The sequence below is a fragment of the Ovis aries genome, chromosome 24 (genome assembly GCF_016772045.2).
Source record: "Ovis aries strain OAR_USU_Benz2616 breed Rambouillet chromosome 24, ARS-UI_Ramb_v3.0, whole genome shotgun sequence".
In the NCBI taxonomy this organism is placed as follows: Eukaryota; Metazoa; Chordata; class Mammalia; order Artiodactyla; family Bovidae; genus Ovis; species Ovis aries.
In genome coordinates this window covers 29,102,177-29,117,054 of record NC_056077.1, presented here as the reverse complement: position 1 = coordinate 29,117,054, position 14,878 = coordinate 29,102,177, and the positions used below count along the sequence as shown (strand labels likewise).

At 45.7% G+C, this 14,878-nt stretch overlaps 1 protein-coding gene across 4 annotated transcripts in view; it reads right to left on the bottom strand.

Annotated features, from left to right (window-relative positions):
• The window catches only part of CALN1 (calneuron 1), a 520,654-nt gene that overhangs the window by 464,340 nt on the left and 41,436 nt on the right, over positions 1-14,878 (bottom strand). For 2 of the 4 annotated variants that reach the window (XM_060405882.1, XM_060405884.1), the window contains exon 2: positions 7,587-7,782. The exons of 1 other annotated variant lie outside the window; for it this stretch is intronic. In XM_060405882.1, coding sequence (XP_060261865.1) covers positions 7,587-7,709 — 123 coding nt within the window. In that variant the 5' untranslated portion in view covers positions 7,710-7,782. Of the gene's footprint in view, positions 1-7,509; positions 7,783-14,878 lie in introns of all 4 variants that reach the window. One more of the 4 variants, XM_042240557.2, reaches the window with a different exon arrangement.

The following is a 14,878-nucleotide window of genomic DNA, read 5'->3' as shown; positions in this document are numbered from 1 at the left end:
ACCCTGGAGCTGTACAACTGCCTGGGTTGTGTGTGTGTGTGTGTGTGTGTGTGTGTGTGTGTATGTGTGGTAATGCTTCAAGGCACGCCCTGTGCATGAATTTATCCTAACACATAAACACTATGGTGAATATCAATCCATCTTTTCCATGAGCCTATAACCTATAAGAGGAAAGGAATCATTCATTTCAATTCCCAACACCCAGCACAAAGCCTGACACATCAATTATTGGTGTTTTTGTGAATATATGGGTGTTAGCATTCTTTGGACAGGAATATCAGTTATGTATCATTTCTATAGAACTAGGTATGCCCTAGGAAGAGGAAATAAACACTTAGTAGGCGATTTCTTCACCTTTACACACACTATACACACATATTTACTCATATCCAGTGTTCCAGGCGCAAACTGTGTTTGGAAAACTTGATTTAAGCCAAGATAAACCATTTTCTTTGCAGTAGGATATCTCTAGGATTTTAATATGCACTGATATTCTCTAACAAGTAGATATGGTGAGGAGCATCATCCGAATTTTACTGACCATGAAGCACTTTTAGAGGAATATTTATTAACATTGATGTCTGAGGATCATCAATTTGGAACATGCTGTATTAGAAGAATCACAAAGGAAGTAAATAGGTCCTGAGTGAAAGGAAGATTTCCACGAGATAGGGTCAGATACTCTCCAGAAGAATGAAAGAGTGATTAAAAGTTTCTTAACCTAGACTGGCGATTCATTTCAGGGTGCAGGATGCTTGGGGCTGGTGCACTGGGATGACCTGGAGGGACAGTGTCGGGGTGGGAAGTGGGAGGGGGGTTCGGGATTGGGAACGCGTGTACACCCGTGGCGGGTTCATGTTGATGTGTGGCAAAACCAATACAATATTGTAAAGTTTAAAAAAAATAAAAAAAATTTTTTCTTAACCAAGATCATTTGAAATTCAGACTGGATGGCTGGACCTACTAAAGGAAAAAGGAAAAGATCTGACCATCCTAATAAGAGTGCGTGAAGCATGCTTGCTGATGTGAAATTGTGTCAGTGGAGAGAGGAGATGTGTGTTGAGTTGTGTCTGACTCTTTGCGACCCCATGGACTGTAGCCCACCAATCTCCTCAGTCCATGAGACCCTCCCAATTCTTCTGGGGACCTGGGTGAGCTGTTAGCGAGAGTCTCAGGGAGAAGGGAATTGGGGTAGCAGATTCCTGGGTCCTACTTGAAAATTTTCTGATTTAGTAACACGTACATAGATTTTGTACACTCACCAGATTAATTTTGACCACACCTTGGCATTGGTCCGTCTGCTTTAACACTACCCCTTGTTCCAGTCAGAGCAGGATCAGTGGCCTGATGGGGGAGAGACCAGATCACAGCAAGGGAAGGCTGAGTAGTGAATGAAAAACGGAGAAATGGAGCAAGCGTAGGCAGTTTTTCCAAGAAGTTCGAAGAACTTTTTAAAAGTTCATATCAGGGCTTCTCTGATGGTCCATCTAGTGGTTAAGAATTTCCCTTGCAATGCAGGGGACACAGGTTCGATCCCTGGTCCGGGAAGATCCCACATCTAAGCACACAGCTAAGCCCCTGCACCATAGCTACTGAGCCCGTGCTCTGGAGTCCGTAAGCCCAACTACTGAGCCCACGTGGAGCAACTAGTGAAGCCCACGTGCCCTAGAGCCCGTGTTCCACGACAAGAGAAGGCAGTGTAATGAGAAACCGCACACACTGCGACTAGAAAGTGGCCTTCACTCTCCACAACTAGAGCCACAAAGACCCAGTATAGCCAAAAATAAATAAACAAATAAAATGTTGTTTTTTAAAAAAGTTCGTATCAGCCCTTTATTTTTTTCCAAGATAAGCTGCATCAGAACAAATGTTTATGCTTAGGGAAAGATGAAAGAACGTGAAGAATATCCAAGGAGGAACAATTGCTGAAATAAGGTCCCTGAAGAGAGGGTAACAGGGAACAGATGTCTCGGCTCATGCGGCAGGTGGTCCTCACCCTGGTGAAAGTCATCCTCCTCTACTCTAACGGGCAGGGAGTGGCAACGATGAACTTGGATCAGAAAATGTGACAGAGGTGCTCAGGAAGTTGAGAAGTTTCCTCCTGGGGCCTTTGTTTTATTTGTGAATGAGGAAGTGGCATCATTCTTAGATGAGTGGGTAAGGGGTGAAACAGTCACGGTGGAGAATGAGGAAGAGACCTGGCTGCTAGAAGAATCTCTTAGCCCCAGTGAGGACCCATTGGGATTGAAAGCTATGAGTTTTGAGGGCCACCTACCCAAGTCTTGTATCCATGTAAGGTTTTCTCTACATCCTGAAATAGGAATAACAGTGTCAAACACCATCAGGGAGGTTGTCAAAGAGGAGAGCATTGCAATGTGAGTTCTCTGCAGTTGAATTTGAAGTAACGTGAGGTAGAATTGTTGCCTGGTCATCCACATGGTTTTAGCTTCCTCCTATCAGGACTCTGGGCAGATGAAAGACAGAAGCACTAAGATATTCAAGGAGGACAGGGGTGAGAGCTGACGTGCTATGAAGGTTGAGCAACAGGCCCCACAAGTGAAAAGTCTCACTGTTCATTTCAAGGGTCCTGAGGGACCTCCCCACCCTCCCAAACACATGCAAACCTTGATCCAACCAGAATGGGTCATCTCTCTTTTTGCTCTACATACTGGGATTTCCTCAGAAGACTTATCTAGAGAGGTTTTGTTAGCAAAAAAAAACCAAAAACCCTGAACACCACTGATGAGACCTAACCTTTCCATTCAACCCAATAATGAGCCAGAGGCCCCCAGTGAGTTGACAGAGGTGCCCACGGCAGCATCCTTCCACAGAACCATCCAGGGTGTGCTCTCTCAAGGACGTAGGTCCAGAGCTGATGCTCGGTGATGAGACATCCTTATTGGGCTGGTGACGTGAGTGCTGCTGAGGTCCAGCAGAGCTCTGCATCGTGGGGAGGGAAGCGCAGTGGCCATAGTGAGGCCGCGGAATTCCCTGGGCACCTGTTAGGGACCTAAGGAGGAGAGATGAGGATGTGCGGGCCATGGGCAGGGGGGAGCTCGGGTGATGATTCCAACCTAACTAGGGAAGCCAGCTTAGTAATCAGGCAATAAAACTTTGAGTTCCATCTGCCTCTCACTGCACAGGACCTTAAATCATGGAGGAGTTTATGGGTCCTGTTTATGAAGAGACTCTTTTTATAAGCTATTCAGAGAAGGGGTGGGAGGGAAAAATAGGGAGAGAAAGATTCCCTTTGAATTCTCGTTGCTTTCAGAGTCAGCAATTTAATGAGTCATACATTCTAAATACTTGCTTTCTCTACACATTTTCATTTCAAAATACTAAAAAACAATTTGTTTGGAACATGGGCTATTTTTAGCTCATATATCAAGAGTGCACATCCATTTCTCCCTATATTAGAAAAGCTCCCTTCAGGTTGGGTTGGAGGAGCACAGTAGTGGGGCTGTTTATTAGCGGTAGATTGTTGAAGCTACCTGGGCATCTCTCTGTTCCCTGGGACTCTCTTCCAGTTGATCTCCTAGACCTGCTGACCACTCATGAGTCAGCTCCAGACTCAGAAGAGTTTCAGATCTCAGAATCTGGACAAAGGGGAAGAGCATCTTTTCAAGCCTCCAGCCTAAAACGTTAGTACCTAGGTGGGCCAGAGACGAGCAGGGATCCACTGCTGCGGGTCCCTGTGAGACTATTCAGAGTAGAAGAGAAGGAACATTCCCATCTACAGGTCATCTCCTCCAGATCCATCAGGAGAAAGCCTGGCCAAGACCTAGGAATAGACTGTCTGGGGAATCTGGTAAGCTGCCAGGCTGACAAGCAGGAGAATAGGCGGGGAGGAGGCTACTGGGTCCTACCTATCCGGTTCCTGCCTCTGTATGAGGTCTCTCTCCACAGGTCACTGTGGTTCCCCCACCCAGCTCCAGCTACCCCGCTGTTTTTGTCCCACCAGTGATCATTCACTCCTCTGGGTCTCCTGGGGACCACCTTCTTTTAAAGGCTCCAAGGACTTCCTTGGTGGTGCAGTGGTTAAGACACCATACTTCCACTGCAGGGGGGCCAGGGTTCCATCTCTGATCAGGGCATGCCTTGTGGCATAGACCAAAAAAAAAAAAAAAAAGCATTCAAAACTGCCTATTCCTAGTTTCCATTTAAATTGATGTCATTTACAATTCAAAATGTCTACAGATTATCCTCAAATTAATACACAAATACAAATTAATGTTGGACTACCCTGGCAGTCCAGTGGTTAAGACTTTGTGCTTCCAATTAAGGGAATACAAGTTCAGTCCCTGGTCAGGGAATTAATAGTCCATGTACCATGCAGAGCAGCAAAAAACAAAAATTAAAAAATTAAAATAAAGGCAAAAATATATAAATAAAGTCACTAACTTAGAGCATGACTAGCAAGTATCTTACCAGCACTTCATGGATAGCTGACCAACTTCAATAATGGAATACAAAACCATTATGTGAAGGACCTGGGGTGAGGAGCTGCTCGACTGCTCTGGTTGTTGTAAGCAGCCATGCTCATACCCACTGACCCTCCTCCCCTAGATAGTGTCGACTTCATCAGGAGAGGGCAGCTATGAGGGTTTTCCAGGTGGCGCTGGTGGTAAACAATCTGCCTGCTACTGCGGGAGATGGGAGAGATGTACGTTCGAACCCAGGGTCAGGAAGATACCCTAGAGGAAGAAACAACATCCCACTCCAATATTCTTGCCTGGAAAATTCCATGGACAGAAGGGCCTGGCAGGCTATAGTTCCTGGGGTCATGAAGAGTCAGACACAATGGAGTGCTCATGGATGGGCAGCTATGAGCCTGTTCCCCCAGGGAATTTTGAATTGAGACCATACAAGTTCCCAGTTGAGGCTGACTGCCAAATTGGTAGCTATTTGAAAGAACTAATTTTCACATGGACAGAGAAACCAGAGAGATGAAGACCGGCAGAAAACTTCCATGGATTTTCTACATCCCTGAGGCTTTGGATTCTCTGAGACATGTTCCCCCACCATCCACCCTTGCCTGGATCCTCTGTTGGAACGTTAGGTGTTTCTCTTTTCACTGAGGTAAGTTTACTGGATTTCCATGACTAGCAACCAAAATGGTACTAGGAGTTGGGAAAATGATCCAGGGCAGGAAAATGGGGTGTATGGAGGAGACTCCTTCTGACTTTCTAATTTGCTGACCCTGCCCACATCAACCACAGCCACGTAGGCCCAGACAGTTTTACAGGTCTGAGGCCCCCAATGCCCTGTAAGCAAAACCCAATCTCATACTTTATCTGAAGGAGGCTCCTAGCAAAGGAACTGGAGAACAAGGAGACACTGTACTCTGCAAAACTCATTGCTGGAAAGTGATATGAAAACGTGTTCCAGGTGAGCTGTGTTCCCTCTCCCCTCCACGTCCAAGCCCTGGTGCAGAGACTGTGACCACCATCCTTCTCTTGGTCCTGTCTCACCCCTCTTCCTTTTAGCTGTCACTAAAGCTCTCTCTGCCCACTGCATAAAGAAATCTTTGAGAAATGTGTGCATTTGCCCCCAGAGAAGGAGTAAACAAAAGTGTCACGTGTACTGTGTATGAGTGGGGGTATGAATGTGTGATGAGAACAAGGCAGAGACTCTCAGCCCTGGGGTCCAGGTAGATTTCTTACTCTCCCTGCAAGGAGAAGTTGATGGCTTGGGAGGAGCAGATTCATTCCTCTTGGGCTACTGCTGTCCCCAAGAGACAAGAGAAACTAACCTGCCTAATTCAAGACCGTCACAATTCTGGCTCCAAAACTCGAAAACCCAAAGTCACCGGAACAAATAGGGAAATATTTTTAATGTGGATGTGTGTTGAGTAAAAAGGGTTTCTGACTACATCTGACTTCTCTGTCTGTCTGTGGCATCATACCTCCACATTCACGAAGGTGGGCAACTCTCTGTATCCTCTGTAGCATCAGCCTCATCTGTCATTTGCCACAGACCCTGTAGGACATACAGAACCATTTCTCTGTCTCAATTCTTACCCTCCTTCCCTCAACACCACCCATCTCCCAGGGCAAGTGCCCAGGATGGGACCGCTTATCCCAGCCTGAGAATAAACCAACCAGGAATTTCATCTTGGACTGGACTTTGTCTCCTGCTGGGGCTCCTCTTTGGCTGGGGAGGCCCAGGCCAGGTTGTCCTCTGACTCCTGACCAGCCTTCTGAAGCAGACCTGAGCCTGCCTTCAGTGTATGGCATTCCAGTTTCATGTTGCCCTGCTCCAGACCTGTCCTCAGAGTTGATGAGAAGGGCACACCTGCAGGCCAGCATGCCCTTGGCCAGGGGTTCTGTCAGCTCCCACGCTGATTCCCAAATAGTGAGCTGTAATGGAAAAGGTTCCGCATAGATTCTTACAGTATCCTGTGCTGGGCCCTGCAGTCCAGCTCCCAGTTATGGAGAGAAAGTGCTGAAGTTCAGGAGCTCTACTCATCAGAAATGTGTTCACTTCCTTTGGGCTTCCCTGGTGGCTCAGATGGTAAAGAATGTGCCTGTAATGCAGGAGACCTGAGTTTGATCCCCAGGGTCAGGAAGATCCTATGAAGAAGGGAATGGCAACCCACTCCAGTATTCTTGCCTGAAAAATCCCAAGGACAAAGGAGCCTGGCAGGCTACAGTCCATGGGGTCACAGAGACTCAGACTTCCTTTAGTTCACCATAACCCTAATCATGAACTCATGGCCCCCATCATGAACACTCGTGGCCTCCACTAGGAGCTAGTGGCAGAGAGGGCTGGAGATCCCATTCCAAACAACCTTGGGGAGACCACAGCAGAACATACGCATTTCAAGGACTCACCCAGACCAACTCCTCGATGTCAGCGTCACATAGATCAACATTTCCTTCTACACAAAATCACCCAGAGTTAAAATTCCTCTTGAGCCATGAAAAACCAAGAAAAAGAAAGAGCTCAAACCTTGGAAGCCTGTGGCTCAGCACACACACAACCCCTCCCCCTGAGCTGACCTCCTCACCCATAAGCAAGGGAGTGGCAGGGTGATCTAATGGTTAGGAACAAGGTTTTGTATTCAGAGATGTGGGTAGGAGTCCTGGATTGACCTTTGCCTTTGTGATATGGCCTATGTGATGCCGTACCAACTGTCTTACTTTTCCCCTGCAAAAATGGGGTTAATAACACCCATATGGGGTTGTTGTGCAGGTTAACTGAAATTATCTATGCAGAGCTCCCACTTCTATGCTGCCATGGAATATGCACTCAATAACATGTATCTGTTGCTTTTTTTGCTATTAAGCACCCCCTCCAACTTGATCAGTCCCTGATAGCATCAGCTTTCAAACCCATCCCCTCACCCATCCACACAACTCAGATTTAATTAACGAACAGCCGTCAGGCTCAAGATAGATCGTCAAATATCTGGCCCCGCTGGGACATGCCTCCCCTTGGGACCCCTCCCGGGTGTCCTGTCCCTGGACACTCAGCACAAAGGCTCCCAGCCCCCACACCACCCCCTACCTGCGGGCTGAACACAATCAACTCCTGAGCAAACATTCGAGAAAGCTCGTTTCTCCGGGGGGTTGGGGGTAGAAGACTTGCCAAGTGGGGAAGTCGGGGGCCTGGGTCCTCGGCGGCTCCTCTCCCCCTCCAGGGGCTCCTCTGCCCCCCTTTTCCTCATTCTCAGGCTTCCCCTCTCCGGGTTGCTCAGGCAGCCGCATCGGGGGTCCAGGGCGATGTTTTCAGAGAGATTTGTGAGCACATCAAGGGAACGTCAGCGGAGACACTGAGACTCTGCAAGGAGTTGACAGAAACTTACTGCCTGCGCAGCGCTGGTGGGTTATTTACTCAAAGTCAGTTGCCTAAATAATTCACACCCTCCCTTCCGTGTTTAAACAGGACAATGATTAGAAACACAATCCTGGCACAAGAAATATAATTACAGTTGTGACAGATGTTTAGTTATTAATAAGGCCTCAATGTCACCAGAGGGTATTATTGCACAAGAAACCAATACTGTGCCTTTGGAACCGACCTTCATATTTACAGGTTCTTTTCCACTCCCACTCCCATGGGCTTTGCTGTGGTGTCAGCTATGCAGAGGGAGCCTGAATAGCCAATGCGATTGCAACTTGCAAGAAAGCCCAGCACCTTGCCAGCAGAATTTGTTTCCTGGCAGTTGACATCGACGGAGCCACAGAAACAAAGTGTATATGTGTGGGGAGGGGTGCAGTGGAGTTTGCAGAGCCATCTAATGGAGTGGACTCTTGCCAAAGCTCTTAAGCATGTGATGCTGCTCGCCAACCCAACACAACATCATCCTATCTTCCTTAGACAAAGCAAAGAGCATCCCAGACTAAGTGGCCCTTTACCAACTCTGGTCTAAAGTTGCTTCTCATATGTATAGAGCCTCTGGGTTGGTTTGATGTCATCAAGTGGTGACTTCCTCTCAGTCCTCCCCTGACCCCAGACGTCTGGTCAACCCCTTCCTTTACAACCCTGCTTTAGGTTAAGGCACCTAGCTAGGTTAAGGCACCCCTCCACTGTGTCTATATCTGCTGTCATCCACAGCCTCCCTCTCCCCCTCCATCCCCACAACACTGCACTGGGAAGAGCTCCAGGTAGGGAATCATCCAGATGCACGTTGTGTCACCTGGGCCCAGGCTGAGACAATCTGAGAATAACTGGTGATCAATAAAACACTTATTGAACTATTTAATCGATACTAGTTCTCTTTGGTTTCATACTGGAGTTTAAAAACATGATAATAAAACAAAGAATCTCCAGAGATGTGAAGTACAGGGAAGTTAACTGGAAGAATCTTGGTGATGGAAAGAAAGCCCTGACACCATGGATGGAGCCCCTGCCTGAGAAAGCTGGCCTCCGAGGGGGCGTTGCATATGGCAGCGGGTGGCAGCCTCTTCCAGAGACAGGCAGATGAGTCTCCAGCCCTCAAGGCTCGGCCCCAGCACCTCGCCTCCTGGGAAGAGGCTCCCTACTCTACTTGCAGCCTTTTGATTCTGACCAGAGGCACATTTCCAAGCTTGGGAAGTGTTCTCCTGGAGAAGCCAGCCCATAGAAGTGGCTCAGAAAACAGTCTTAGGAAGCATGAGGCCTTGGATGTGTGCAAACATGATCACTGTCGTAAATTATGGATGCAAATCTGTACATGTGGTAGGCACTCCCAGCCCTACCCCAGGTCAAATAGAACAGGCTTATCCCTAAGCCTAAGGTGTGTCAGTTACTAGAATGAATGACACACAGACCATCTGCCTGCTTTGTACCTTCCATTTTGAGCAGAAACCCTCATCATCTAGTTCTGGGCTGTGCCAGAGTAAGTCTGGTTGCTCATGATCTATAGCATCTCTGATTCTCTGAAGTTTGTGGCAAGGAGTTGGGTCCTTCCAAAACAAGGCGCTGGATCTCCTATGACTGGGCTGTGTGTGTCAAGTCACTTCAGTCATGTCCAACTCTTTGTGACCCTATGGACTGTAGCCTGCCAGGTTCCTCTGTCCATGGATTCTCCAGGCAAGAACTCTGGAATGGGTTGCTATTTCCTTCTTCCCAGAGGATCCTCCCAACCCAGGTATTGAACCTGTGTCTCCTGCATTGGCAGGTGGGTTCTCTACCATGAGCGCCACCTGGGAAGCCATGACTTGGCTGGAACCTCCCCAAAGTTGGGAAAACAAGAGATATGCTATAGTGAAAAAGCTTCCCGAAGGCTTGTGTCACCAAATGAGAGCATAACACATCCAGGCAAGAGCATTTGTCTGCAGACTCACCTCCCCCAACACTGCTTATCTTCAGGCTCACGTGCACATGCACACACACACATACACACACACACACACACACACACACACACACACAGAGTCACAGATCAGCCTTCAAATAATCACAGCCCATGTGTGATCTCAACCCCAAAGTCATCCCCTAACCTTGGACAGACACACAAAGAGGACTCAGCGACAGCCACACACCTGCACATACACGACCCCCATCAACATGAGCACCTGTACACACCCTCACACACAGACACGCAACTCTCATGTTCACACACACTGCAACACCCACTTGCCCACATGCGCTGCACTCACACCTATACTCTTTGAGTCTCCAGTTATGTTAAGTTAAAAATGAAAAACAAGTTTCCTGTGTCATTATACGAGAAATGCAAAAGAAAAGTGACATTTTATTTTCAGATATGCTTTTAGTTGCCATGACAGTGCCAGCACCATGAAAGCTGTGATTGGTGGCAAATGCAGATTTCTAAAGAGAGTAATTAGCTCCCCATACACAAGAATATCCAAAGGGTGCCCTCCCTCATCAGTTGCCTCCAGGCCCAGCGGACACCAGGGCAGGGGCAGCCCCCAGTGCTATTCTGGCTTCCAGAATGGCAGGTGATGGGACCTGCCAGGAGTACTTAGCAAGGATGTCCAAGCTGACGGTCACAGTGGCTTCAGAACCCAATCCACTTAATTACTTGGAACTTGCTCACAGCTCAACAGGAGCGTGGCACTGGAGGTGGCAGTTCCCCACAAGGAACAACTGCTCCTGCTGCTCGACTGGCCTCTGGTGCCCTTCACTGCAGCACCTGGGATGTGCCAGAGAAACACAAAGCCAGGGACTGGTCCCTCAGCCAAAAAGGGAGCTGGCTTCTCCAGCCAGAAGCCATCTCACCAGAATGCTCCTCTCTAGGTCACGACTAGCCTGACACACAATGATGGAAGCCAAGCCACCTTCCACAGGATAGGACTGACTGCCCACTGCCAACTAATGAACCACCCTAAGTCAGAATCTGGATAGAAGATGGACCTGCATCTCCCCATGTCACCAGGAGCTTCTCAAAGACAGCCATGGTACATGCACTTCCAAGTCACCAATGGCCTTATGCACCTTGGGACCCACAGTACATACCTACAGGAATTACTCTTTGTCCCCAAATTAACTGGTTACCTCATTTCCTCATGAGACACCTAAGGGCAATAAATTTCCAGAATTTCTCCTCTGAGTCCATTTGCCAGTTATCTTTATTGTCATCATCTGAAAGATTGGCCAGGAGCTGGTTTTTGGGCCCAAGCCTTGAAGTCAGAACTTTGGAATAATTCCTGGACCCACATGAGTGTTGTCTTCAGCATTTCATTTCAGCAAATGACCCACCTACATCCTTCAGCACCTAAAATGTTTCCTGAGCACTGGCCACTCAGCGTGAGTCACTCTGGGCTCCCCAACATGTGATGCTATCTTCATCCTACCCTCAAGGTACTCTACTGAACCCACTGCAACCTATAATATGCAGAGACTAAGGTAGTGGCATAGTTAAGAACATGGCTAATTGAATTAGACCATGCAGTTCAAATCCTGGTTCTGCCACATATGGGCTGTGTGATCTTAGACAACTTGCTTTACCTCTCTGTGCTTCAGTTTCCTCACCTGCAAAATAGGCTCGGTAATAATAACACCTACTTTGTAGGTTAATATAAAGTGTTTAGCACAGAGTAAGCACCATATGCACCAGCTATCATTATTCATTCCTTCCTTTTGCACTTAATAGACAGTGGCTAAGCACCTACTCTGCTCAGATGGTGCTAGACTGACCCCGTAGAGTCAGACAGGGAGAGGCAGAAGTGAATCCACTATAGGTACAGCCCCCCAGAGCTCAGAATCAAGCTGAGGGCACAGACACAAACACGGACCAGAGAAGGAAGCTGCTCCTACTCCTTCAGTTAGAAGAGTCGGTCTGTCCCTGAGGGTACTTGGGTGGGGAGGTTTTGAGTTTCCTCTTCAATGCCACCAAGTATGTGGCTAAATGGATCCCATGCCTGCCTCTGAGCAAGGGGTCATATGGATATAGTCTGGGAGAAATGGTCAACCTCATCGTTCTAGCATCTGTGGCTCTGAGCATCCAGTTGGGGGCACAGGTCACAGGCAAACTCAGTCCTCCACAGATTTTTGTCCCTGTTGGAATATCTAAACCTACAATCACTGTGGGAGCAGGGGATGGATGAAAATCTAATGTGTGTGAACGGAGTGTATGAGCCAGCATAGTTTATTGGCATGAATAATTCATAAATATGGGGTAGCTGGTGCTATTCAGTTTCTGGAAAACCCAATAAACAATGCTTCTCAAGCTGATACTCTAAGACCCAGTTCAAATATCCACCAAAAATCACTCCGTTCTGTTGTGATCATACTGGGCATCAGGTTAGGAACTCTTGTGTCTTGTGTTCCTTAATATAGTTGGCAGCTGTTGATGGCCACATTATCCTGAATAATTATAACTGTGTCCTCTGTTCCTGTTTGACATGGGTTTTGCATGTGGGTCTTTTCTATCAAAACCCTCTATATAGGTGTCATCAGATTTGATTCACAAGTAAAATTAATTTCTGTTACAACTGAATATAATCCTGTTTTTTGTTCACCACTTTTAATAAGTTTGTTGTTGGGTTTTTTAGAGTACTTCAAGTATACATTATTATTAACTGGTCATCGAACTGTACATTAGGTCTCCAGAACTTAGCCATCTTGTAACTGAAAGTTTGTACCCTAAGGTCAATATTTTCCCTTTGTCCCTACCCCTTAAAGCCTGATAACTACCATTCTACTCTGTTACCATGAGCTTAATTTTTTTTTTATTTTTAAGATTCCATATGGAAGTGATATCATGAAGTATTTACTATTCTGAATCTGTCTTAATTCACTTAACATAATGTCTTCCTGGTTCACCCATGTTGTTGCAAATGACAAGATTTCCTTCTTTTTTGCAAATGACAAGATTTCCTTCTTTTTTATGGCCAACTGATATTCCACTGTATGTAAACACCACATTTTCTATATCTGCTCATCTGTTGATGGACACTTGGGTTATTTCCATATCTTGGTTACTGTGTATAATGTTGCAGTGAATACCAGAGAGAAACTATCTCTTCAAGACAATGATTTTATTTCCTTTGGTTATATACCCAGAAGTGGAATTGCTGGATCTTATAGTTCTATTTTAATTGTTTTAGAAGTCTCCATACCGTTTTTAGTAGTGGCTATACCAATTTACGCTCTTACCAACAGTGCACAAATGTTTCTGTTAATATAGTTCTGTTTTGAAGGTACCTTCTAGACAGTGTGGAATGGAGAGTCATGCCACTTGGGATTTGGTGAGGAACAACTTGCCAAGAATAAGGAGTCAGAGACATAGTGTGAGGTCCAGTCAGCCCCCAAGCTAAGTCCTGCCTTCACTGGAACATGTGAACACTGGAGCTCCTCTATAGAGGAGAGATGCTTAAAGAGATGACGAGCGAAAAAGTCTGTGCTGGTGTTTACTGACTCCGAGATGCCATCATTCTGGGAGGCAGTTGTTCACCAGCCTCTTAAATATTTTAATACTAAAGAGCATTTGTTGTTGTTTTTTTAATTTATTTATTTTTTTAACTTAATACTGTATTGGTTTTGCCATACATCAACATGAATCCACCACGGATGTACATGAGTTCCCAATCCTGAACCCCTCTCCCACCTCCCTCCCCATACCATCTCTCTGGGTCATCCCAGTGCACTAGCCCCAAGCATCCTGTATCCTGCACTGAACCTAGACTGGCAATTTGTTTCTTACATGATATTGTACATGTTTCAATGCCATTTTCCCAAATCATCCCACCCTCTCCCTCTCCCACAGAGTCCAAAAGTCTGTTCTATAAATTTGTGTCTCTTTTGCTATCTCACATACAGGGTTATCATTACCATCTTTCTAAATTCCATATATATGTGTTAGTATACTGTATTGGTGTTTTTCTTTCTGGCTTACTTCACTCTGTATAATTGGCTCCGGTTTCATCCACCTCATTAGAACTGATTCAAATGTATTCTTTTTAATGGCTGAGTAATACTCCATTGTGCATATGTACCACAGCTTTCTTATCCATTCATCTGCTGATGGACATCTAGGTTGCTTCCATGTCCTGGCTATTATAAACAATGCTGCGATGAACATTGGGGTACACATGTCTCTTTCAATTCTGGTTTCCTCGGTGTGTACGCCCAGCAGTGGGACTGAAAAGCACAAATAAAAATATAAAATAACCTGCTTGCTTACACATAGGAAATCTCCAATGAGATCCTGAAAAATGCAAAAGCACATGCTAAGTGCTCCTTTCATTGTGACATAAAAATGAAAGTTCCTTTTCTCTCAGTCTTGTCCAAAACCAATTCAGTATCAAGAAAATAAAATGTATACCCAGGTAAAGCCAAGATTCTAAGCCCAAGTCAGAAAACTATTAATGAAACTAGTTTTATAAACTGCAACACAATTCTGCAAGTGCTACATCTCGGGAGCCCCAGTGTCCCTTCACATTGCTGGCTCAGGCTCACATAAGCAAAACATTCCAAATCCTAGATCCTCAAAATGAAAATGAGGAACTGTAAACAGATCAGAGGAATTTAAGTTGAAAACCACAATAAAATAGGAAACAATGAATATTTCTTTAATATAAATACATCCACAACAGTTCAAAAGCCAGCATCCAGTTTCTTACTTCTGAAGAAATATTAGAGACTCAACTGCTAAAATTAGGAAAAAGTCACTGTCACCACCACTATCCACTGTTTTGTTCACTGTCTCCTCTACTATAAACACTGCATTGTGGGCATTAACCAACATGACTAGACAAGCAATTAGAGGCATAAGATTGGACAGGAAGAAACAAAATAAAATTAATCTCTCCTTGAAGATGATATGATTATATATCTGGAAAACCCAAAAGAATTCATGAAAAAAACCTATTATAAACAATTTACTGGCACTTAAATAGACACACAGATCAATGGAACAGAATAGAGAGCCCAGAAATAAACCCACATTTATATGGGCAATTAATCTACAAAAAGGATGCAAGAATAT